The sequence below is a fragment of the Erythrolamprus reginae genome, chromosome 2 (genome assembly GCF_031021105.1).
Source record: "Erythrolamprus reginae isolate rEryReg1 chromosome 2, rEryReg1.hap1, whole genome shotgun sequence".
NCBI classification, from domain to species: Eukaryota; Metazoa; Chordata; class Lepidosauria; order Squamata; family Dipsadidae; genus Erythrolamprus; species Erythrolamprus reginae.
In genome coordinates, this window is record NC_091951.1 from 9,081,296 (window position 1) to 9,106,741 (window position 25,446).

Below are 25,446 nucleotides of genomic sequence, written 5' to 3' on the forward strand. Positions count from 1 at the left end.
TCACTTTTCAATTTTAGCTTTCATGATTAGTTGTTCTTTAGTATTGAGGTCTGGCCTCAAAATAATAATGTAGCATTTTGGGAAAAAGATGCAGCCCAGCAGGCCAGCACCGGAGGCCAAAATGGAGGCGACCTGCACAGCTACCATGTACGTCCCTTTAGTACTCAGATAAGTGGGCACAAAGGACACCCAGACACTGCAAAAGACCAGCATGCTGAAAGTGATCAGCTTGGCTTCGTTGAAGGTCCCAGGGAGATTCCTTGCCATAAAAGCCACCGTGAAACAAATGGCAGCCAGGAAGCCCATGTAGCCGAGAGCACAGTAAAACATGACGACAGATCCTTCATTGCATTGCAGGATGATCTCTCCAGGCTGAGAGTGTAGGTCAGAGTCAGGAAATGGGGGAGATGTGATAAGCCAGCTGCTGCAAATGACGATTTGAAGACCAGAGCAAGAAAGGACAATAGAGTTGGCCAAGCCCTTCCCAAGCCATTTTTGAACTTTATTCCCTGGTTTTGTGGCCAAGAAAACCAGCACCACCATGATTGTTTTGGCTAGGACAGAAGAAATGGCAACTGAGAAGATGATGCTGAAGGTTATCTGTCGGAGAAGGCAGGTGGCTCTCCTTGGCTGGCCGATGAAGAGGAAGGAAGTGAAGAAGGAAAGCAGGAGAGAGACCAGGAGGATGTAGGAAAGATCTCTGTTGTTGGCTTTGATGATTGGAGTGTCTAGGAATTTAATGAAGATTCCCAAGACAAAGGCTGTGGTTAAAGACAGGAACACGGCAACAGAAATTATAATGACCGCTAAATAGTCTCCATACTTTAGGAAGGTTTCAATCTTAGGAATACAGTCATCTTGACTGATATTTGGATGCTGGTCTTCAGGACAAGGGGTGCATTTTTCCGAATCTGGAAAAAGTAAGAGTATTTTTTGCCCATTAAGAAAGACTGGGCCAATCTATTCACAAAGAAAACACTGTAGCTCCAGCTGATGGACAGGACAAGACTTTTAGGACACAATAGGATTAACCCATCACCATTAGAACAGTAAAAGGCACAAGGCTCACTAAATTGCACAACCCACTGCAGCATCTCAGTACCTTAAAAAATCCATTTACACATCAAACCAAATTTGTAGCTGTCCCAGAACTACATGCTGTTGTTCGTTCTGTTCATCAATAAATGATGAACATTTGTCTCAGACTGGTCTAACACCTGGCAACTTCAAATAACAACCAATAAATGATCTACCCTCCACATTGGCAAAAAGAATCCAAACCGCACATACGAACTGAATAAACAATCTCTCACTGCCAACCCACACTCAGTAAAACACCTTGGAATACTAATATCGAATGACCTAAGTGCTAAAGCCCACTGCAACAATATGGCCAAAAAAGCTTTTAGAGTTGTTAACCTGATCCTACTTAGCTTCTGCGCAGGAAATCTCACACTGCTCACAAGAGCCTACAAAACTTTTGCCAGACCCATCCTAGACTACTGCTCATCTGTTTAGAACCCATACCACATCTCAGACATCAACACCCTCGAAAATGTCCAAAGATATTTCACCAGAAGAGCCCTTCACTCCTCCACTCGAAACAGAATATCCTACGAAAATTGACTAACAATCCTGGGCCTAGAAAGTCTAGAACTACAGCGCCTAAAACACGATTTGAGTATTGCCCACAAGATCATATGCTGCAACGTCCTGCCTGTCAATGACTACTTCAGCTTCAACTGCAACAACACAAGAGCACGCAACAGATTCAAACTTAATACGAACCGCTCCAAACTTGACTGTAAAAAGTATGATTTCAACAATCGAGTTATCGAAGCGTGGAACTCATTACCGGACTCAATTGTGTCAACCCCTAACCCCCAACATTTCTCCCTTAGACTCTCCACGATTGACCTCTCCAGGTTCCTAAGAGGCCAGTAAGGGGCGTACATTAGTACACTGGTGTGCCTTTCGTCCCCTGTCCAATTGTCTTTCCTTTCTCTCACATCATATATATTTTCTTTCTTTCATATATCCTCTCCTCTAAGTTCACTTTTACCCTTATATATATTACTACATGTCTATTTTTCTTCCTATGTATTTGTGTATTGGACAAATGAATAAATAAAATAAAATAAATAAATAAATAAATAAATAAATGGAGTCCTTCTTTCCAGTTCGCCTCCATTTTATTTCCAGCACCTTTCTCCCGACTTGGAACCAGACCAGATATTTTCCCCAACAATTAGAAGACCAAAAAATAATAACACTGAATCATGCCCTTCATCCACACAGCAATATTGATGTACTCTATTTACAAAGGAGACTAAGTGGGCATTGAAGAAGAAAAAAGGGCATTTGGAAGATTATCTGAAGAATGATGAAGAAGAAGCATGCTTACTAAGTCATTTGAAAGACCAAACTGGCTTACAGGAAAGACCAAATGAGGAGCAGAAAAGAGACATGGCCCGTACACACACACGCGCACACAGAGAGAGAGAGAGAGAGAGGGAGGGAGGGAGGGAGGGAGGGAGGGAGAGAATAGCAAGACCTGGCAATGGTTATGAGCAGGGCATTTGAAGAGCCAGAGGGGCTAATTCTGGCTGCACAAAACAAAGCCTTAATGATGCAAATGGTGGCTCTGCAAAGAAGCTGACAAAGGCGATCCTGGAGATATTCTGGTCCGATGCCATGAAGGGCTTTATAGGTTATAACTAACATTTTGAATTGTGACCGGAAATTGATCGGCAACCAATAGAAACATAGAAACATAGAAGACTGACAGCAGAAAGAGACCTCATGATCCATCTAGTCTGCCCTTATACTATTTTTTGTATTTTATCTTAGGATGGATATATGTTTATCCCAGGCATGTTTAAATTCAGTTACTATGGATTTACCAACCACGTCTGCTGGAAGTTTGTTCCAAGGATCTACTAATCTTTCAGTAAAATAATATTTTCTCATGTTGCTTTTGATCTTTCTCCCAACTAACTTCAGATTGTGTCCCCTTGTTCTTGTTTTCACTTTCCTATGAAAAACACTTCCCTCCTGAACCTTATTTAACCCTTTGACATATTTAAATATTTCGATCATGTCCCCCCTTTTCCTTCTGTCCTCCAGACTATACAGATTGCAGACTGCGAAGTGTTGGTGTAACATGAGCATACCTGGGGAAGCCCATGATTGCTCTCGCAGCTGCATTCTGCACGATCTGAAGTTTCCGAACATTCTTCAGAGGTAGCCCCATGTAGAGAGCGTTACAGTAGTCAAACCTCGAGGTGATGAGGGCATGAGTGACTGTGAGCAGTGACTCCCGGTCCAGATAGGGCCGCAACTTGTGCACCAGGCAAACCTGGGCAAACGCCCTCTCGCCACAGCTGAAAGATGATTCTCTAATGTAAGCTGTGGATCGAGGAGGACACCCAAGTTGCGGACCCTCTCTGAGGGGGTCAATAATCCCCCCCTCAGGGTTATGGACGGACAGATAGAATTGTCCCTGGGAGGCAAAACCCACAGCCACTCTGTCTTATCAGGGTTTAGTTTGAGTCTGTTGACACCCATCCAGACCCTAACAGCCTCCAGGCACCGGCACATCACTTCCACTGCTTCATTGACTGGACATGGGATGGAGATGTACAGCTGGGTATCATCGGCATACTGATGATACCTCACCCCATGCCCCTGGATGATCTCATCCAGAATTTTTATGTAGATATTGAATAGCAGGGGGGAGAGGACTGACCTCTGAGGCACCCCACAACCTAGAAGTCGACCTCTGACCCCCCACTAACACTGACTAAATATTATCAACATTGACAAAATTACACTCAGTCAATTGCAAATGGCAGCTTTACTTGGAACAGCTTACATCCTGCTATGATACCTATAAAATTATATTAAAGGACATCTGCCTATCTGAGGTCCCAATGTCACCCACCTTCCTGAGTGGAGATGGTTCCTTCTGCACAAGGAATACAATCATAGCAGCAGATGGGCCTCCCTTCCTGAGCGACCTTCTTGAATCCAGGATGGCAACTTTCCACACACCTTGAAGGAGGCAGAGGCTGAGGAGGAAGAGGAAGAGAATCCAGAACATGAATTTATTTTAAGAAAAGTAGGGAAGGATTGACAACCTCATCTAAAGAATAACCTGCAGGCTACTCGCCAATATATCCTCCATCTAAAGTTGAGAACACATATACGTTTTAGAATTAGTTTAAATAATGACTTCCTCAAGGAAAAGTCAAGAAAAAGTATAAATTTCTGAAGTAGAAACTGGCAGTCTTTTAAGCCACTATCACCTTATTAGGAGAATAGCAATAGCATTTATAGCAATATGATGAAGTGGACAAGGCCATTGGAGCTGTGAGTTCCGCCACCTGTTTGCTGGATCCGTCTCCCTCCTGGCTGGTTGCGGCCAGCAGGGAGGTGACACGGAGCTGGGTCCAGGAGATTGTCAACACTTCTTTGGGGAGGGGGTTCTTTTTGGCTCCCTATAAGGAGGCACTTTTGCACCCTCTCCTCAAGAAGCCTTCCCTGGACCCAGCCATTCTCAACAACCATCATCCAGTCTCCAACCTTCCCTTTATGAGGAAGGTTGTTGAGAAGGTGGTGGCGCTCCAGCTCCAGCCGTCCTTGGAAGAAGCTGATTATCTTGGCCCTCAGCAGTCAGGATTCAGGCCCGGCTACAGCACGGAAACTGCTTTGGTTGCGTTGATGGATGATCTCTGGCGGGCTCGGGACAGGGGTTTATCCTCTGTTCTGGTGCTTCTCGACCTCTCAGCGACTTTCAATACCATCGACCATGGTATTCGTCTGTGCCGGCTGGAGGGATTGGGAGTGGGAGGCACTGTTCTTCAGTGGTTCTCCTCCTACCTCTCCGGTCGGTCGCAGTTGGTGTTAGTGGGGGGGTCAGAGGCCGACCTCTAGAATTCTCCTTTGTGGGGTGCCTGAGGGGTCGGTCCTCTCCCCCCTGCTATTTAATATCTACATGAAACCGCTGGGTGAGATCATCCAAGGGCATGGGGTGAGGTATCATCAGTACACTGATGACACCCAGCTTTACATCTCCACCCCATGTCCAGTCAATGAAGCAGTGGAAGGGATGTGCCAGTGCCTGGAGGCTTTTGGGGTCTGGATGGGTGTTAACAGACTCAAGCTCAACCCTGATAAGACAGAGTGGCTGTGGATTTTGCCTCCCAAGGACAATTACATCTGTCCGTCCATCACCCTGAGGGGGGGGGGAAACTATTTACCCCCTCAGAGAGAGTCCACAACTTGGGCGTCCTCCTCGATCCACAGCTCACATTAGAGAAACATCTTTCAGCTGTGGCAAGGAGGGCATTTGCCCAGGTTCACCTGGTGCAACAGTTGCGGCCCTATCTGGACCGGGAGTCACTTTTCACAGTCACTCATGTCCTCATCACCTCGAGGCTTGACTACTGCAATGCTCTCTACAAGGGGCTACCTTTGAAGAGTGTTTGGAAACTTCAGATCGTGCAGAATGCAGCTGCGAGAGCAGTCATGGGCTTACCTAGGTATGCCCATCTTTCACCATCACTCCGCAGTCTGCATTGTTTGCCGATCAGTTTCCGGTCACAATTCAAAGTGTTGGTTATGACCTATAAAGCCCTTTATGGCATCGGACCAGAATATCTCCGAGACCGCCTTCCGCCGCACGAATCCCAGTGACCGGTTAGGTCCCACAGTGTTGGCCTTCTCCGGGTCCCGTCGATTAAACAATGTTGTCTGATGGGACCCGGGGGAAGAGCCTTCTCTGTGGCGGCCCCAGCCCTCTGGAACCAGCTCCCCCCAGAGATTAGGATTCTTAAAACCCACCTCTGCCGTCAGGCAAGGGGGAATTTAGACATCTCCCCCAGGCTTATATAGTGTTATGTATGGTATGCTTGTATTGTATGTTTATTTAAATAATGGGTTTTAAAGATATTTTTTAAATATTAGATTTGTTTATTGGATAATGTTTTATTCTTGCTGTGAGCCGCCCCAAGTCTGCCGAGAGGGGTGGCATACAAATCTAATAAATAAATAAAATAAAATAATAAATAAAATATCTATTGCTATTTATATAATGACAGAAAGCATGAAAAAAGAGGTTTCTTCACCTTGTTTATCTTTTCCATCTGAGCAATCTCGTTCTGGCGGATCACGAGGTTGGAACCCTGGATTCCCTGTTTTTCTAGACGCCCGGATTGCATCCTGGTGACGGAGTAGTTGGTGTAAACCATCCAGTTCACAATGTCCAAGTCAACAGCCGGGTCTCCATTCTCATCAAAATAAACCCCATCAATGGAATGATTATAAAACTGGGGGCTTTGAAGGAAAGCATGAAACTGGAAAGGAAGAGAAATTGGGAATATTTTGCAAGGACACCAGAAGTCATATGGTAAGGTTTTCCCAGAGGTGCTTTCTGCTCTGCACAGCTCCGGAATGCATGAAGGGACTGGCAGGCTGCAGCTCCCCAAGCTCTTCCAGGGGGTCCAACTGGGCTGATCACTCTGTGTTTCCCTGAAAATAAGCCCTAGTGCTTATTTGGGGATCCAGAAAGTAATAAGACCAGGTCTTATTTTGGGAGAAACATGGTAGGTACATAGGTATCACTTTGGTGAGGAAGGCAGGCTCGTGCTCTATGCAGACAGTTTAATCCCTGATAATTCAGATTCTTCTCAATTGTGTCACTCATTTGAGATGCAGCTGCAGGAAGGCAGGTGGCTTTGGGTGATGCTGCAGAAAGAGATGTTCCTCATTCTCTCTGGTATGAAGCCAGGTCACCCTTCCACGAACATATCGGAAATGCACAATCGTTTCCTATAACAGGGCTGATACCTTGGCAAGCCAAACTCCTACACTGCAATAGTGTTGTGGTCTCCAGTCTACTGTAACAACGCCATATGATAATAATAATAGTAATTAATAATAATAATAATAATTTTAATATTAATTTCTGTAAAGAAACAGATGAAACAATCAATCATATGCTCAGCTGCTGCAAAAATATCGCACAGACTGACTACAAGCATAGACATGATGCTGTGGCACAGATGATCCACTGGAACTTGTGCTGGAACTACCATTTACCAGTGGCAAAGAACTGGTGGGATCATAAGCCCAAAAAAGTGGTCGAAAATGAGCAAGCAAAACTACTGTGGGACTTCCGACTTCAGACTGACTGAATTCTGAAGCATAACACACCAGACATTGTGATCGTGGAGAAAAAGAAAGTATGGATCATCAACATCGCAATCCCAGGAGACAGCAGAATTGAGGAGAAGCAGCTAGAGAAATTAGTGAAATACGAAGATCTAAAAATCGAGCTGCAACGACTCTGGCATAAGCCAGTGAAAGTGGTCCCAGTGGTACTTGGCACGCTGGGCGCAGTGCCAAAGGATCTCAGCGGACATTTGAAAACCATCGGAATTGACAAAATCTCCATTTGTCATTTGCAAAAGGCTGCTTTACTGGGATCGGCAAACAATTCTCCACTACATCACGCAGTCCTAGGTGCTTGGGAAGTCCCCAACTGGTGATGAAATACAAAATCTAGTATAGTGATCTTGTTTGCTGTGTTGTACTGACATAATAATAATAATAATAATAATAATAATAATAATAATAATAATAATAATAATAATAAAAATGGATGCCAACTGTTCAAATTGTAATGTTCCCTTGTGCAATTTGGCTTCCGCTCATGCTTGGTAACTTGAATCGGCCTGAAACACAGCTGAGGATCTGATCAGCTGTACTTCAGGTGGAGGAATAAAGGTCAGTGTATAACAGGGGTCGGGCGGGCGGGCCCTTTTACAAGCAGCAGAACAGGAAAAATCTTCAAAACAATTAAAAATTCACCAAAAATTCTGAAAAACGATAGCAGGGCCCATGGACGGTCACTAACTGATCCAGATCCATTGTCACATCACCAATATCTCGCTAATGGGTTGGGCGATCTGATAAAACTGGGAAGAACCAATCCCTGCTCAATATGCTTTGAGACTGACATGCACCAAAATACCTGCCAAGCTTTCAGCCTTGGACCTGCCATGTTCTCACCACTGCTTCTCACTGTCCGCTTGGATCTGGAGAAATAGGCCGTATATAAGGCCAGCCCAACAACCCAGATTATGTTGTAAGTGAAAGAGCTGTCAAGAGACAGGATTTGTTGCATCTCTCGCTGGGGTGGTAGGTCCAATTCTTCTCTTTCTCTGCACTGTCTCCAGACTTTCACAGACAAGGCATCCTTGATGGAGGAACATGTAAAGGATTTCTCTATAAAGTTTTTCATGGAGGAGTGAAATTGCTTAAAAGAGTCCAAGGCCACTCTTTTATTTGTCTGCACAAGAAAAGAAAAAAATCCAGACATGTTTTGGAAAGTAGAGATACTACTTTCCATGAAATCCCAAGTGAGATCCCAGCAGGCTGCCATGATCCAGACTTTTCCCGCAATAGGTTCTTTAAGATGTTTAAGCATGAAGTGCAAAATGAATATTCCTATCTGGAATGAACTAATCTCTGTACCGTAAAGAAAGACGTTCACTTGACTCCACTTGGCAAATGGTTCCAAATTCAATACCAAGTTCCTGATTTTTATGGAAAACACTTGAGACAAAACTGGACAAATGCTATTCTTGATCAGCATGGAAGTCATTGTCCTCATGAACCTGTCCCCCTGCTCAGTGTCTGGAGCCATCAGGCCAACCAAAGTCCACTTGAAATGCAAGAGCAGCTTGACCATCCCTGGGTACTGGACTCCTTCAGTGGGGAGCATCGGATAGAAGAAAGGAAACTGAGTTTTATCCCTCAGAATTGGGGAAACAAAACTGTAGCTGATCTGAAAAAGAAAGACAAATTCATTAAGTGACCCATCCAGCCCCCGAATAGCAATTCTCTTCCCACTGAACAATTCTGAAATAGAGATCCTTTTTGCTGTGACTTTATTTCTTTGCTCAAGTATTGCTTTTTATCCCACTTACTGCCTAAGTGCACAATTTGATGTTTCAAGATGTTAGAACAATCCTCATATTTATTTATTTTTATTTACTTATTTTATCCGATACACAATGAGGGTTTTAGTGGGTATATATATATATATATATATATATGTCACCTTTTTTTGCTGAATTTGAAAATTAAGGGAGACTAGGATAGATCTATTTCGGCCTTATTTTGGCCTCATCAGCTAGCCATACCCAATGGGACTTGAACCTGCAACCTTTGCCTTGTAAGGCAGAGAATTATCCTCTAGGCTACAGTATCCAATCCCTTCAGCTCTGCACCAGGGAAGGGTCACATATTTTTGTGTCGAATCACCCTGGTGTATTGAAGGAACATCACAGCTCCTTATTTGTCCTCTCGGCCCAACCCAGGGCCATTTCCAAGGCAGTTAATTTTATTGATAGCTGACGATTATTCAGGTTTCTTCCTACACGGGAAGAAACCCGAATATACCAAGACCGTCATATATACACATAGTAAAATACATGATGAAGGTTATAGAGGAGATACTCATAGTAAAATACATCTAAGAAAGAATAGAAAAGAAGATATAGTATTATTATTATTATTATTATTATTATTATTATTATTATTATTAATTGGATTTGTATGCTGCCCCTCTCCGTAGACTCGGAGAGAACATATCAATGAAAGAATAGAAGAAGAGATATAGGAATAGAAGAAAGGTATAGGAGATATAGGAGAGCAATAGGACGGGGGACGGAAGGCACTCTAGTGCACTTGTACTCGCCCCTTACTGACCTCTTTGGAATCTGGTTAGGTCAAAAGTAGATAATCTAAGGGTAAAGTGTTGGGGGTTTGGGGATGACACTATGGAGTCCGGTAATGAGTTCCACGCTTTGACAACTCAGTTACTGAAGTCATATTTTTTACAGTCAGGTTTGGAGCTGTTAATATTAAGTTTGAATCTGTTGTGTGCTCTTGTGTTGTTGTGGTTGAAGCTAAAGTAGTCGCCGACAGGCAGGACGTTGCAGCATATGATCTTGTGGGCAATACTTAGATCTTGTTTAAGGCGTCCTAGTTCTAAGCTTTCTAGGCCCAGGATTGAAAGTCTAGTCTCGTAGGGTATTCTATTTCGAGTGGAGGAGTGAAGGGCTCTTCAGGGTGTTAATGTCTGAGATGCGATATGGGTTCCAAACAGATGAGCTGTATTCGAGGATGGGTCTGGCGAAAGTTTTGTAAGCTCTGGTAAGTAGTGTGAGATTGCCAGAGCAGAAGCTACGTAGGATTAGGTTTACAACTCTTGAAGCCTTCTTGGCTATGTTGTTGCACTTAGCTCTTTTGTTATTAGTATACCAAGTATATCAGTCCTGAAGAAGCTTCTTTGATGCAAAGTGAATTGTCTTTAAAGAAAGGCAAGGTCCAATTGCCCTTTTAAAAGACTGGAAGACTGAGAATCTCCATAGACAGATGTAGAGGTCTATTCTCTTTATTCCCTTTAACAGAACAATAGAGTTTATTTATTATTTAGATTTGTATGCCGCTCCTCTCCGCGGACTGTTGGCAGGGACCTTGAAGATCTTCCTGTCCAACCCCTTGCTCAGGCAGGAAACCGTACACCACTTCAGACAAATACATATTGTTGTCCAATCTTTTCTTAAAAACTTCCACTGTTGGAGCATTCACAATTTCTGGAGGCAAATTGCTCCACTGGTTAATTGTTCTGCAAGAAAATTTGTCCTTAGTTCTAGGTTCCTTCTTTCCTTGCTTAGTTTTCATCCAATGTTTCTTAACTTGCCTTTGGAAACCCTAATACCTCATCCACAATGCTCATGATAAAACTCTGCTCTTGAATTTAAATTTCTATGGCAAAATATTATCCTCCCAGTAAATAAGTACCTGTGGGACTTTGTAGGTGCCCAACATGTTTGAAATGAGGATGGAGATGTCAGCATTGGCCCCTTCAAAAACAACGAGTGTGTTTTTCTGCTTCCCACATCTGTAGTTGGGAACATTGGCCTCTGCATCTGAAAGCAGGTCCAGAAGAGCATCCAAAGTAATTTGCTCACTGAAATAGTGTTCATAGATACTATAACCCAGGGTGATGTTAAGTAAAGGACTCCTAGAATCATGGTTGAACTGGTGGACACCAAAAAGGAAGGAGAGCATTTTCCAGTATTTTGTATATTGTCCCCTGCGTGTATAGATGTATTAGAAAATGAAACAAAAGGACATTTTACTGAAACAGCATTCAATATTCTGTTACACCTGGTATTAAGAGTTCTTATGTGAGAATAAAAACATTCCAAAAATATTAATATGGAAAACTAATTAAATTAAGAAATAAAACCAGTGAATAAGTACATTCTTAACTGTGACTCTTTCATTTCAATATCTATGGAGATTCTCAATCATCTACGTCATGGATGTCCCAAAGGTGTTTTTCAAAAGGCAATTGGATTTTTTAAAAATAATTTTCTTGGAAAACTTTGTGCGTCCCATCCAAGAAGCATTTTCAGTTGCTTCATTAGTGACATGATAGCAGTGTTCCAATATCCAAGAGCTGGCCACAAAAAGAGCAACCTATTCTCCAAAGCAGCTGAAGACAAGACAACAGTGGATAGAAATTAATCAATGGAGAGGAGCAATTTAGAACTAAGGATACATTTCCTGTTAGTGAGAACAATTAATCAGTGGACTGTCTTTCCTCCAGAAGTTATGGATGCTCCAACGCTGGAAGTTTTTAAGAAGAGATTGGACAACCGATTATCTAATATGGTATAGGGTTCCCGGCCTGAAAAAGACCTGCCTCCAAGGCTTTAATTCTATATTCTGCTGCCTTTTAAAAAGCATTTTATATATTTAACCACGATGTTATAATACAAATGTTGAAGTAGATATTATATTATAATAGTATATTAAGAAATATTATGAATAAGCTTATAGATTTATTAATTGATTTTAATAATTTTAATTACAATGTTAAAATGGAAATGTTGAAATAGACGTTATATTATGGTAGCATATTAAGAATTATTTTTCTGTATTGATCTGAATTAGTTTTCTTTATTGTACTAGTAAGACTTCTATACTTAGTGGAGCAATGGTAGCTCCTATAAATGTTAAATGTTGTTTGTTTTGTTTGTCTTAAAGAAAAATCAATACAAAATATTTTTTAAAAAAGAAAGATAAAAATGTAAACTCAAAAAAAATATAAAAAATAAAAATAAAATAAAAGCATTTTTGGGATTGTCATCTCAATAGTGAGTCTGAGTGTAGAAAAGGAATTGTGAAAGTTTTCCAATCACCAGTTCAAGAAGAAAATAGTATTTCTGAGAACTTGAACCCATGTCATTCTCAGGAGTCAAGATCTGTTTGAGGATGGCTTTCTTCCTTTCTTCCATGGGCCAGAGAGGAGTAAGGAGGGACCATTCCATACCCCATGGCCCCAATGTAGCTCTCCTTAAAGGAAGTGAAGAGAGGGAATTAACCTTCGCGCAGTGGTGGAAAAATGAAGATATACCCCCAGAAGATGCAATAATAAAGAAAATTAAATACTGTGCAGAGATGACTAAGTTAACTATGGCAGTTAGAAATGAAACCGAGAAAGACAAATTCATTAAGTGACCCATCCAGACCCCCCAATAGCAATTCTGTTCCCACTGAACAATTAGGAAATAGAGATCCTTGTTGGGTTGACTTTACCTCTTTGCTCAACTGTTGCTTTTCTTTCCACTTACTGCCTAAGTGCACAATTTGATTTTCCAAGGTGTCAGAAGAGTACTAATATCAGTTCTGAAGAAGATTCTTTGATGCAAAGTGAGATGTCTTTAAAGAAAGACAAGGTCCAGTTGCCCTTTGAAAAAGCATGTTTGGAACAGCCACGGCCTGGAAGACTGAGAATCTCCATAGACAGATGCAGAAGTCTATTCTGTTTTCTCCCTTTAACAGAACCATAGACTTGGAAGGGACCTTGGAGGTCTTCCTGTCCAACCCCTTGCTCAGGCAGGAAACCTTACACTACTTTAGACAAATATTGTTGTCTAATCTTTTCTTAAAAACTTCCACTGTTGGAGCATTCATAATTTCTGAAGTACTGAAGTATTTCTGAGTATTGTATTGGCATTTTTGTGTTAGCAAAAACTTCAGAAGAGAAGGATTTAGGGGTAGTGATTTCTGACAGTCTCAAAATGGGTGAACAGTGCAGTCAGGCGGTAGGGAAAGCAAGTAGAATGCTTGGCTGCAGAGGGAATGCTTGGCTGCAGGAAGAGGAAGAGGGAGATTGTGATCCCGCTATATAGAGTGCTGGTGAGACCACATTTGGAATACTGTGTTCAGTTCTGGAGACCTCACTTACAAAAAGATATTGACAAAATTGAATGGGTCCAAAGACGGGCTACAAGAATGGTGGAAGGTCTTAAGCATAAAACGTATCAGGAAAGACTTAATGAACTCAGTCTGTCTAGTCTAGAGGACAGAAGGCAAAGAGGGGAACATGATTGAAACATTTAAATATGTCAAAGGGTTGAATGAGGTATTTTTCTGCTGTCAATCTTCTATGTTTCTATGTTTCTAATAAGTACCTGTGGGACTTTATATGTGCCCAACATGTTTGAAATGAGGATGGAGATGTCAGCATTGGCCCCTTCAAAAACGGCGAGTGTGTTTTTCTGCTTCCCACATCTGTAGTTGGGAACATTGGCCTCTCCATCTGAAAGCAGGTCCAGAAGAGCATCCAAAGTAATTTGCTCACTGAAATAGTGTTCATAGATACTATAACCCAGGGTGATGTTAAGTAAGAAACTCCTAGAATCATGGTTGAACTGGTGGACACCAAAAAGGAAGGAGAGCATTTTCCAGTATTTTGTATATTGTCCCCTGCATGTATAAATGTATTAGAAAATGAAACAAAAGGACATTTTACTGAAACAGCATTCAATATCCTGTGAGACCTGGTATTAAGAGTTCTTATGTGAGAATAAAAACATTCCAAAAATATTAATATGGAAAACTAATTAAATTAAGAAATAAAACCAGTGAATAAGTACATTCTTAACTATGACTCTTTCATTTCAATATCTATGGAGATTCTCAATCATCTACGTCATGGATGTCCCAAAGGTGTTTTTCAAAAGGCAATTGGATTTTTTAAAAATAATTTTCTTGGAAAATGTTTTGCGTCCCATCCAAAAAGCATTTTCAGTTGCTTCATTAGTGACATGATAGCAATGTTCCAATATCCAAGAGGTGGCCACAAAAAGAGCAACCTATTCTCCAAAGCAGCTGAAGACAAGACAACAGTAGATAGAAATTAATCAATGGAGAGGAGCAATTTAGAACTAAGGATACATTTCCTGTTAGTGAGAACAATTAATCAGTGGACTGTCTTTCCTCCAGAAGTTATGGATACCCCAACACTGGAAGTTTTTAAGAAGAGATTGGACAACCGATTATCTAAAATGGTATAGGTTTTCCAGCCTGAAAAAGACCTGCCTCCAAGGCTTTAATTCTATATTCCGTTATTATGCTGCCTTTTTAAAAGCATTTTATATATTTAACCACAATGTTATAATACGAATGTTGAAGTAGATATTATATTATAATAGTATATTAACAAATATTATGAATAAGCTTATAGATTTATTAAGTGATTTTAATTATTTTAATTACAATGTTAAATGGAAATGTTGAAATAGACGTTATATTATAGTAGTATATTAAGAATTATTTTTCTGTATTGATCTGAATTACAATTAGTTCTCTTTTTTGTACTACTAAGACTTCTATAGTCTTAAAATTAAATATAGTGCAGAGATGACTAAGTTAACTATGGCAGTTAGAAATGAAACCGAGTCTTCATTTAACAATTGTTGGGATCCCTTCTACAGTTGGTTAAAAAAAAGAGAACAATTTGCTTAAATAAGGAAATGAACTGTATATATTTGATTAGATACAAATCTGATATAAAACCTTTCCTCTTTTTTCCAATAGTTGTAAGAGATATTAGATATATAAATATGAAATATAACTTTTATTTTCAAAATCTCTATACCGTGATTTATTCAATGCTTGCTTTTACCTACCCATACTACCAATTTTGATGTAAGGTAATGAGCTACTAAATTTAAAACTGGTTCATATTCTTAACACAGCTCCACTGTACACTCGCCCACCCTTTTCTTCCTCTCTGTTTTCTCTCTTCTCCTTTGTTTCCCCCCCCTCTATTTTCTCTCTATCCTTTCTTTGTAAGTCTATATGTTTACTGATTGTTGTATTTTTATATTCAGACATATCGTTCAAATTTACAATGTAATGTATTAGGTTTCAATTGTCAACTGTTATTATTGTCTTTTATGTATTTATTGTATAGTTGTAAATAAAAACTTTTATAATTAAAAAAAAGAAATTAAAAAAGAGAGGAAATGCATGTTGAAATGATAGCAAAGATCTCTGCTTTGATCTTACTTGATAGGTGTTGAGGAGCCTCTTCTATTGCAGTGTGTAAAATGTGTCCGCAAGATATAATAGGACAGAAAGAGAGTGTAAGTAGCAGTTCAAAAAGACAATAGCTGTTTAATTTCAGAGGGCTGGAACTGACTTACAAAGATAATTGAATGGAAGGAGCTTTGTTGAAGCTAAATGGTAGAAACCTAGCTTGGGTTGCAGAGATTATGCCACTAATGAGATAATCTCCTGGTTTGTAATAATTCTTCGAATAAACTTCTTCCTGCTCCAGAGTCAAGAGGCATTTGGCTTTTGGCAGCTGAGAAGCTCCTTGAGGCCACAAAAGAAGCACGAGGAGAAGCAATAGCAACATGACTTCTTGGCTTGATTCACTGTAGTGCATTGCAAACCTCTCAAAGAAGTTTACCTTTCCTAATTCAGAGGCCAGACATCTGAAGGAGAGGGAAATAAACACAGCTCCTGTCTGCCTTAAAATACCCCCATGCTCTTTTTTCCTTCCATAACCATTTGTCTACCAACCTTTCTAATGAGGAGATGCAATGCAGGATTACTCTGGTGCCTGGTTTTCACATCAAAACATGTTTTTGATGTTGCTTGTTACTCAACTAGAAAGATCTCTTGAGTCTTGATAGAAAGACAACAAATAAAACTCAATGATTAGGATAATTGTAACAAACAGAAAAATCTCCTCTTTGAATTGTTCAGTAGGAAAAGGTGCCCAAAGGGAGAACTTGCAGATGCGACTTCAAACTTATAAAATGGGACAGTGGAGAATTTGTGCCCAAACTTTTGGCATGGTCACGAATATGAACAGTCTCACGGCTATGCAAATTCATGTCCTGTACATATTCTTCTATACGGCTGTAGAATTGAAAAGAAAGATTCAAGAGTGTAGGTAGTCCTCGACTTACAACCACAAACTTTATGTTGCTAGATGAGACATTTGTTAAGTGAGATTTGACTCATTTTATGACCTCTTTTGCCACAGTTGTTAAGTGAATCATTGCAGTTAGAAACATAGAAACAGAAGATTGACGGCAGAAAAAGACCTCATGGTCCATCTAGTCTGCCCTTATACTATTTCCTGTATTTTATCTTACAATGGATATATGTTTATCCCAGGCATGTTTAAATTCAGTTACTGTGGATTTACCAACCATGTCTGCTGGAAGTTTGTTCCAAGGATCTACTACTCTTTCAGTAAAATAATATTTTCTCATGTTGCTTTTGATATTTCCCCCAACTAACTTCAGATTGTGTCCCCTTGTTCTTGTTTTCACTTTCCTATTAAAACACTTCCCTCCTGAACCTTATTTAACCGTTTAACATATTTAAACGTTTCGATCATGTCCCCCCTTTTCCTTCTGTCCTCCAGACTATATAGATTGGGTTCATTAAGTCTTTCCTGATATGTTTTATGCTTAAGACCTTCCACCATTCTTGTAGTCTTGTTAAATAAGTCACACAGAGAAGGGAAGGACTACCCGTAGTTGTTTTAACTGGTTTTAACTACCAAAAAACCAATAAGTTCCAAAGAATCTTGAAAACTGAATAAGAAAAATGCCTGTCCTTTATCAGTGAATTCACTGAGTTGTGTGAACTTTTTTCCCAGCTTGTGAAACTGGGGGATGATGTGCTCTTTTCTCCGATAAGATGAAACCTGAATCTGATTGTCGTTTTTAATTATTTGAGATTTTCCTATGACCTTTTCTGCCCCCTAGTGAGTCTCAGAGCTTTCTCTTCTATAATCTCTACAGATTATAATGTTTAGGGGATTTAAGCTACATCTAGTTAGCAGAGAAGGTTGAGCAGCTGAGAAAGTCAGTAGCTGTTGTTTTGAATAGCAATATTATTATTATTTATTATTATTAATTAGATTTGTATGCCACCCCTCTCCAATGCATTACCCAGTAATGGGCAGCCAATTTTTTTACTGCCACACTGTGGGTGTGGCTTATTTTATGGGTGTGGCTTAATGGTCATGTGACTGGGCAGAAGTGGCTTGCTGGCCATGTGACCAGGCGGGAGTGGCTTGAATGATCATCATCGTTCAAGTTAACTGTTAAGTGCTCAAATTATAACCTTATCAGTGTTGCTCGCTGGGGTGGCAATTTGCTTCTCATTTCCCATGCTCTCCTTCCTGGGTCTTCCCCCTGCTCCAGGCTGGGTAGCTAAGCAAATGGGTGCTGCCAGAAGCATAAATGCTGCCAGCATCACTTCCACCCATGACTTCCGCTTGCACCTCAGGTGGGTGGTGGCCACGTGAGGCTGGAGGGGAGCCAGGCAGGAGAGAGGGAAGCTAGTCCAAGGCCATGAAGGAGGAAAGAGGAAAAAAGCAAGGGGCGCAGATGCAGCAGCAGCAGCAGGGAAAAATGGAGAGCCGAGCCAAGACCAATAATCCAGCCGCCGATCAGCTAGAGCTGCACATGCATCTTCATTTCCACCAGTGGAACTGCATTTCACCCTGTCCTGCCTGCTGCCCACCCCTGGACTTACCACTTCACATTGCGGTATATAAAAGTCAGCATACTACCGAACACATCTAGTTGGCATCATGGCAAGATCAGACATGAGGAGCGAGTCTCTGTGCTCCCATGCCACATTCCCCCAATGGTGGGCTCTGAAAGGAGCCAAAACCTCCATGTAGGGGAGGGCAAGGCAAAGAGGGGTGCCCCGTGTGGTTGCAGAGAGTCGCAACTCTCCTGCCTGACCCAAGGTCTTTCTTTCCCTCTCAGCCACAATGAGAAGAGGCAGCCTAAGCAAGGCTGCCATGAAGCTGAGACAGCCAAGACTGGCGCTGGAGTGGAGTTTCTGAACAATGATTGGAGCTGGGTAAGAAGATTCTTTTGTTTTTTTGCATTTAGTTCCTAAACTTAAAGGAAAAAAAAGAAGAAAATCAAGAAAATGAGACTCTTAAAATTATCCTTTTCAAAGCAGCGAACAACTATAGAGAGAAAAATCCTAAACCTGAATGAAAGAAACTGAGAAAAGACCTTTTAATCAAAGAAAATTGGATTTTAACCTGGTAGGCATTGTTATGGAAAGGCATTATAAAATGCTAGAACTATGCAACTGAATTTATTTGAGTATTTAATTTTGTCTCTGTAAACTGAATTAAATTTGGATTTTAATTTATCATGCTTGAAACAGTGCTGAAACCTCTGTTGAAGCTGCCATCTACTGCTGAATGGAATATAATGGGTTTAATCTGTTTTTTAATACTGGATTTGTACATTATGTATTGTGTTGTGAGCTGCCCTGAGTCTTCGGAGAGGGGCGGCATACAAATCTAATAAATTATTATTATTATTATTATTATTATTATTATTATTATTATTATTATTACACTCCTACAAATCTAGAAAAAATTTGATAGACGAAACAAGGTCCTCAGTTAGTCCAAGGACAATTTGTCTCATTCTATAAAAAAACAACAATAAATAGCCTGTACTTGGTTTTAAAAAAAATCACTGCTTTTTCTGAAGCTAGAAGAAATCTTAATTGTATATTTCTTCAATTAATCAGGCTTTTATTAACTATAGTGCCTATAGCAGTGATGGTGAACCTATGGCACGGGAGCCAAAGGTGGCCCCCAGAGCCATATCTGCTGGCACCTGAGCCATTGCCCTAGGTTACTTCCAACATAAATGTGTGTGCCGGCCAGCTGATTTTTGGCTTGCACAGAGGCTCTGGGAGGGTATTTTTGGCTTCCAGAGAGCCTCTGGGAGATGGGGGGCATTTTTACCTTCTCCTGGCTCCAGGGAAACCTTTGGCATCTGAGGAGGGGGAAACATAAGCCTACTGGGCCCACCAGAAGTTGGGAAACAGGCCATTTCCGGCCTCCAGTGGGCCTCCAGGAGGCGGGGGAAGCTATTTTAACCCTCCCCAGGCATTGAATTATGTTGTGGGCACTCGTGCATTAGCGATAGTGCACATGCATGCTCTTTCAGCACCCAAGGGGAAAAAAATGTTTGCCACTACTGGCCTATAGTAACAATTTAAAAGATAACTGACCCTTAAATTAAAGAAATGTATGCACGGAGATGTATATAATTGTAAGCACTCAGCTGAAATATATACATGGACAAATCCATTATTTATTTATTTTTGGTGAAAATTCACTTGGACATCAATGATATTGTTAAGAAGTAATTTATAATAGTAGTTACTATTTTATTTTAACATAGAAACATAGAAACATAGAAACATAGAAGTCTGACGGCAGAAAAAGACCTCATGGTCCATCTAGTCTGCCCTTATACTATTTTCTGTATTTTATCTTAGGATGGATATATGTTTATCCCAGGCATGTTTAAATTCAGTTACTGTGGATTTATCTACCACATCTGCTGGAAGTTTGTTCCAAGGATCTACTACTCTTTCAGTAAAATAATATTTTCTCATGTTGCTTTTGATCTTTCCCCCAACTAACTTCAGATTGTGTCCCCTTGTTCTTGTGTTCACTTTCCTATTAAAAACACTTCCCTCCTGGACCTTATTTAACCCTTTAATATATTTAAATGTTTCGATCATGTCCCCCCTTTTCCTTCTGTCCTCCAGACTATACAGATTGAGTTCATTAAGTCTTTCCTGATACGTTTTATGCTTAAGACCTTCCACCATTCTTGTAGCCCGTCTTTGGACCCGTTCAATTTTGTCAATATCTTTTTGTAGGTGAGGTCTCCAGAACTGAACAAAGTATTCCAAATGTGGTCTCACTAGCATTCTATATAGTGGGATCATAATCTCCCTCTTCCTGCTTGTTATACCTCTAGCTATGCAGCCAAGCATCCTACTTGCTTTCCCTACCGCCTGACTGCACTGTTCACCCATTTTGAGACTGTCAGAAATCACTACCCCTAAATCCTTTTCTTTTGAAGTATTTGCCAACACTGAACTGCCAATACAATACTCAGATTGAGGATTCCTTTTCCCCAAGTGCATTATTTTACATTTGGAAACATTAAACTGCAGTTTCCATTGCTTAGACCATTTATCTAGTAAAGCTAAATCATTTACCATATTACAGACGCCTCCAGGAATATCAACCCTATTGCACACTTTAGAGTCATCGGCAAATAGGCAAACCTTCCCTACCAAACCTTCCCCTATGTCACTCACAAATATATTAAAAAGAATAGGACCCAGAACAGATCCTTGTGGCACACCGCTTGTAACCTGACTCTGCTCAGAATACTCGCCATTAACAATAACTCTCTGATGTCTATGCTTCAGCCAGCTGCAAATCCATTGAACTATCCAGGGATTAAGTCCAATCTTCACTAATTTATCTATCAGCTCTTTATGTGGAACCGTATCAAAGGCTTTGCTGAAGTCCAGGTAGGCAATATCCACGGCACCACCTTCATCCAACACCTTTGTGACATAGTCAAAGAAATCAATGAGATTAGTCTGACATGATTTGCCTTCAGTAAAGCCATGCTGATTTGGGTCTAATAAGTTATTGTTTTTTAGGTGCTGATTTATCCTCTTTTTGAGTAGAGTCTCCATCATTTTAACTACAACTGATGTCAAGCTAACTGGCCTGTAGTTACCAGCTTCTTCTCTACTGCCCTTCTTGTGAATAGGCACAACACTGGCCATTCTCCAATCCTCAGGAACTTCTCCTGTTAACAAGGATTGGTTAAACAAATCAGTCAGGGGGGTAGCAATGACAGATCTGAGTTCTTTAAGAACTCTGGGGTGGATGCCATCTGGACCCATTGCCTTATTTATCTTTAATCGTTCAAGTTCTTCTAACACATCGGCTTCTAAGATCACTGGAGCTGAATCCGTACAGCTGGAAGCAATGCTATATCCCTCTATAGTATTATTTTGTAAGGTGTCTTTTGAGAAAACTGAACAGAAGTAGCTATTGAAATGGTCAGCGATCTCCTTATTCCCATTAATGCATGTATTATTCCCGGTACTAAGCTTCGTGATGCCGCAGTTTTTCTTCTTCTTATCATTAATATATCTGAAGAAGGTTTTATCCCCCTTCTTTACAGATTTGGCAATTTCTTCCTCTTTTGAGGCTTTAGCAGCATATATTATCTGTTTCGCCTCCTTCTGTCTCATTTTATATACCTCCCTATCAGCTATACTTCCAGACTCTTTATACCTCCTATAGGCAGCCTTTTTTTCATTGACTATAGCCCTTACATCATTGCTAAACCATAGCGGTTTCTTCTTCCTTTTACCTTTAGTTATTTGTCTTACATACAGTCCAGTGGCTTTTAAGATGGCCTTTTTTAATACAGTCCACTGGATGCTCGCTCCTGCCATTTTATCCCTCCCCTTTAATTCATTATCTAAATATTCTCCCATTGCATTAAAATTTGTTTTTCTGAAATCCAATACTTTGGTTGCATTATAGGATTGCTCACAATGAGTTTTTACATCAAACCACAAACATAGATGGTCACTGCAACCTAAATTTTCTCCCACCTTGACATCTGAAACCCAATTCCCATTCGTAAAAACTAAATCTAGAATATACTCCCCTCTAGTTGGTGTCTTAACCAGCTGTGCCAGAGCTGCTCCTGTAAAGGCCTCTACTATATTCTTACTTTTGCATGTAAGAGCACTGGGGATATTCCAGTCAACATCAGGCATGTTGAAATCACCCATAACCACAATATCTCCCTTTACTGCCATTTGGGTAATTTCATCCACCATCTTGTTGTCATATTCCTCGGATTGCCCTGGAGGCCTATAGATCACCCCAATTCTAATGACAGAACCTTCTTTATTTTGCATGCAAATCCAGAGAGTCTCTAGATCTTGACACGTATTTTGAATTAGTGTTGTTTTTAGACTTTCTTTAATATAAATGGCTACTCCACCTCCCCTTCTCTCTATTCTATCCTTCCTATACAGTGTATATCCTGGTATGGATATTTCCCATTCATTAGAATCCTTAAACCATGTCTCAGTTATGGCAACCAGGTCCAAATTATCTCTAGATATTATGGCCATTAATTCACAGAGCTTGTTGCTCAAGCTTCGAGCATTTGTGCACATTACCCGAAGAACATTATTTTCGTTATTAGTTTGCCCCTTATCATCAACAACTACATCTATATTATTTGCAGCTCCCTTTTCATAAGCTTCCAAAAACTGCTTTATCCTCATTGGTCGGGGACAGAAATCACTCACATCAGTTACATCTCTGTCCCCTTTACCTAGTTTAAATGCCTGTCCAAAAAAGTTCTGAATTCCTCACCGAGCACCTGGGTACCTCTGTATGATGGATGCAAACCATCCCTCTTAAACAACTCCCTATTAGACCACCTACTGACCTCATGACTTACATAGCCAAAACCTTCAGCTTTACACCACTGCCTTAACCACACATTAAACTCTCTGATACACGTTGTTTTATCCTCTTGGCCACAAACCGGTAACACCTCTGAGAAAGTCACTGAATCAGTTATTTTACCCAGCTCCACACTTAGACATTGAAAATCTCTTTTTACTACATTAACATTTCTCTGGGACAAATCATTTGTGCCAAGATGCACCACCACATCAACGTTATTACCTTTACTCACAGTCTTAACAATGTTTGTAATCCGCCTCCTGTCCCTGCTGGCAGTGGCCCCTGGGAGACACCTCAGCACCTTAACCACATCCTTGCTCTGTCCCAAATCAACACCTCTAACGGTCGAATCACCCACAAGAAAATGTGTCCTCTTTTTATTTCTACTAACTGTACTTGATGGTTTGGTGACATTTACGACAACTTCCCCTTTGAACATCCCCTCATTCTCTGCCTGAGGGACCTTGCTAATATCTCCAACATCCTTACTATTGAAATCCGCAAGAACACTATAGGAATTCGATACAGAGAGACCAAAATTGCTATGTTTTTGCTCAACTGCACGCAATCTTCCTGAACCGACAGTTGTCCACACAGCCCTCCTCCTCGGGGGGCACTGTGGAAGTGGAGGCTGGACACATGGCTGCATTACAGCATGTGGCTGGGACAATCTTTCCACTTCTGACTGCAAGCTACAAACTAAGGACTGCAATCTAGAGATCTCGCCATCTAACCTAGATGTCCTTATGCAAAGAGGGCAGTACCCCAAGTTCCACAAGGTACTACGGAAGACAACAGCCAAACAAATGTTACACTGCACCAAGCCAGTCATCTTAACAATGTATTGAAATACAAGTACTTAGCAGGAAAATCAACAATCCCTATTGCTACCAAACTTTGCTGATTTTGGTTTATAGTTATAAATGCCCCTTCTCCTTGAATTCAAAAAATGCAAATGCAAAAAGTAAACAGCACTACCTTCTTCTCCTTCTCTGTGATCTGAAGTGCAAATTAAAATGGCTTTTTCCTGCCTTTTATACTTCCCAGTCTAATCCTGCCCCAGCCTAATCTGATTGGTCTGTGTTTGAAAACAAACTGCTAATAAAATTGTCTGTAACAGCCAGTTATAAATGCCCCTTCTCCTTGAATTCAAAAAATGCAAATGCAAAAAGTAAACAGCACTACCTTCTTGTCCTTCTCTGTGATCTGAAGTGCAAATTAAAATGGCTTTTTCCTGCCTTTTATACTTCCCAATCTAATCCTGCCCCAGCCTAATCTGATTGGTCTGTGTTTGAAAACAAACTGCTAATAAAATTGTCTGTAACAGCCAGTTATAAATGCCCCTTCTCCTTGAATTCAAAAAATGCAAATGCAAAAAGTAAACAGCACTACCTTCTTCTCCTTCTCTGTGATCTGAAGTGCATCAAATGTTCTCTTGTTTATCAGATTTGGCTTGAGAATAATAATATAGCACTCGGGGATGAAGATGTAGCCTAGCACGCCAGCATTGGAAGCCAAGATGGAGAAGATCTGCACGGCCACCTTGTACTTCCCTTTGGTACTCAGGTAGGTAGGCATGAAGGATACCCAAACACTGCAGAAGACCAGCATGCTGAAGGTGATCAGCTTGGCTTCATTGAAAGCACATGGGAGGTCCCTGGCTAGGAAAGCCACCATGAAGCAGACAGCAGCCAAGAAGCCCATGTAGAGCAACATAAAACATAATAGGAGAGCCTTGCAGAATGATCTTTCCAGGTTGAGAATGCAGGTCGGAGTCAGGGAATGGGGTAGAAGTGGCCAACCAGCTGATGCAAATGAAATCTTGGACACTGGAACAACAAAGAATGATGGAGTAGGCCAAGCTCTTTCCCAGCCATTTCTGAAATTTATTCCCTGGTTTTGTGGCCAAAAAGGCCAGTACTACTGTGATAGTCTTTGCTAGGACAGAAGAGATGGCAGTTGAGAAGATGATGTTGAAAACTATTTGCTGCAGGAGAAATGTTGGTTTGGTTGGCTTACCAATGAGGAGAAAGGGGGTCAAGAAAGAAAGCAGGAGTGAGATCAGGAGGATGAAGGAAAGGTACTGGTTGTTTATTTAATTGTTTATTTAATTGGATTTATATGCCGCCCCTCTCCGAGGACTGTTTTGACAGTTGGAGTTTCTAATAATTTAATGAAGATTCCCAAAACAAAGCCTGTAATTAATGACAAGAAGAGGAAAATGGTTGCTAGCACAGTTCCCAAAGAGCTTTTATAGGATAAATAGGTTACAATTTTTGGGATGCAATGATCTTGGTTTATGTTTGAATGCTGACTTTCTGGACATTTTTCTGCTTCTATGAGGAACATCAATAACATAAAGAAAGAAAATAAATATTCTTACAGGTACATAAACTGCATCGTTTGGGTGAGAGGTGATGGTGAGAGATTGGAAAGGCAAAAATGATTTTATAAATTAATGTATTTGGAGGAAGACCTTAAAAATATCTCCATTAAGGAAGCAAAAGGAAAGTTTTGCTTGGTGATGGCCAATGATTCTGGAAAAGGAATGGAATGAAGAACCACTTCCTCTCTTCTCCATACCCTTAAAGGAATCTTTCTCTTTTGAAGTAGAAAGAGATTTTTAGAAAGCATATGGTAAAAGTACAATTAATCAGGAGACTATAGCATTAGTACAAAGTGGT

The 25,446-nt window shown here is 40.6% G+C and overlaps 1 protein-coding gene across 1 annotated transcript; it reads right to left on the minus strand.

Moving 5' to 3' along the window:
• LOC139159107 (vomeronasal type-2 receptor 26-like) lies at positions 1-24,466 on the minus strand. The gene is made up of 6 exons (XM_070736468.1): positions 24,155-24,466; positions 13,560-13,799; positions 8,036-8,851; positions 6,146-6,356; positions 3,944-4,069; positions 1-911 (listed from the first exon to the last, which is right to left on the minus strand). The coding sequence occupies exons 1-6, from the start codon at positions 24,464-24,466 to the stop codon at positions 1-3; spliced, it is 2,616 nt and encodes an 871-aa protein (XP_070592569.1).
• Between the last annotated feature and the right edge of the window lie 980 nt (positions 24,467-25,446).

Coding starts and splice junctions, on each gene's coding strand:
- LOC139159107 (XM_070736468.1), bottom strand. CDS start 24,466: ATGGGCTTCTTGGCTGCTGTCTGCTTCATGGTGGCTTTCCTAGCCAGG. Junction 6,357..8,035: donor CAAGGCTGAAAGCTTGGCAG/GTATTTTGGTGC, acceptor CTTCCTTTCCAG/TTTCATGCTTTCCTTCAAAG. Junction 4,070..6,145: donor CCAGAACGAGATTGCTCAGA/TGGAAAAGATAA, acceptor TTCCTCCTCAGC/CTCTGCCTCCTTCAAGGTGT.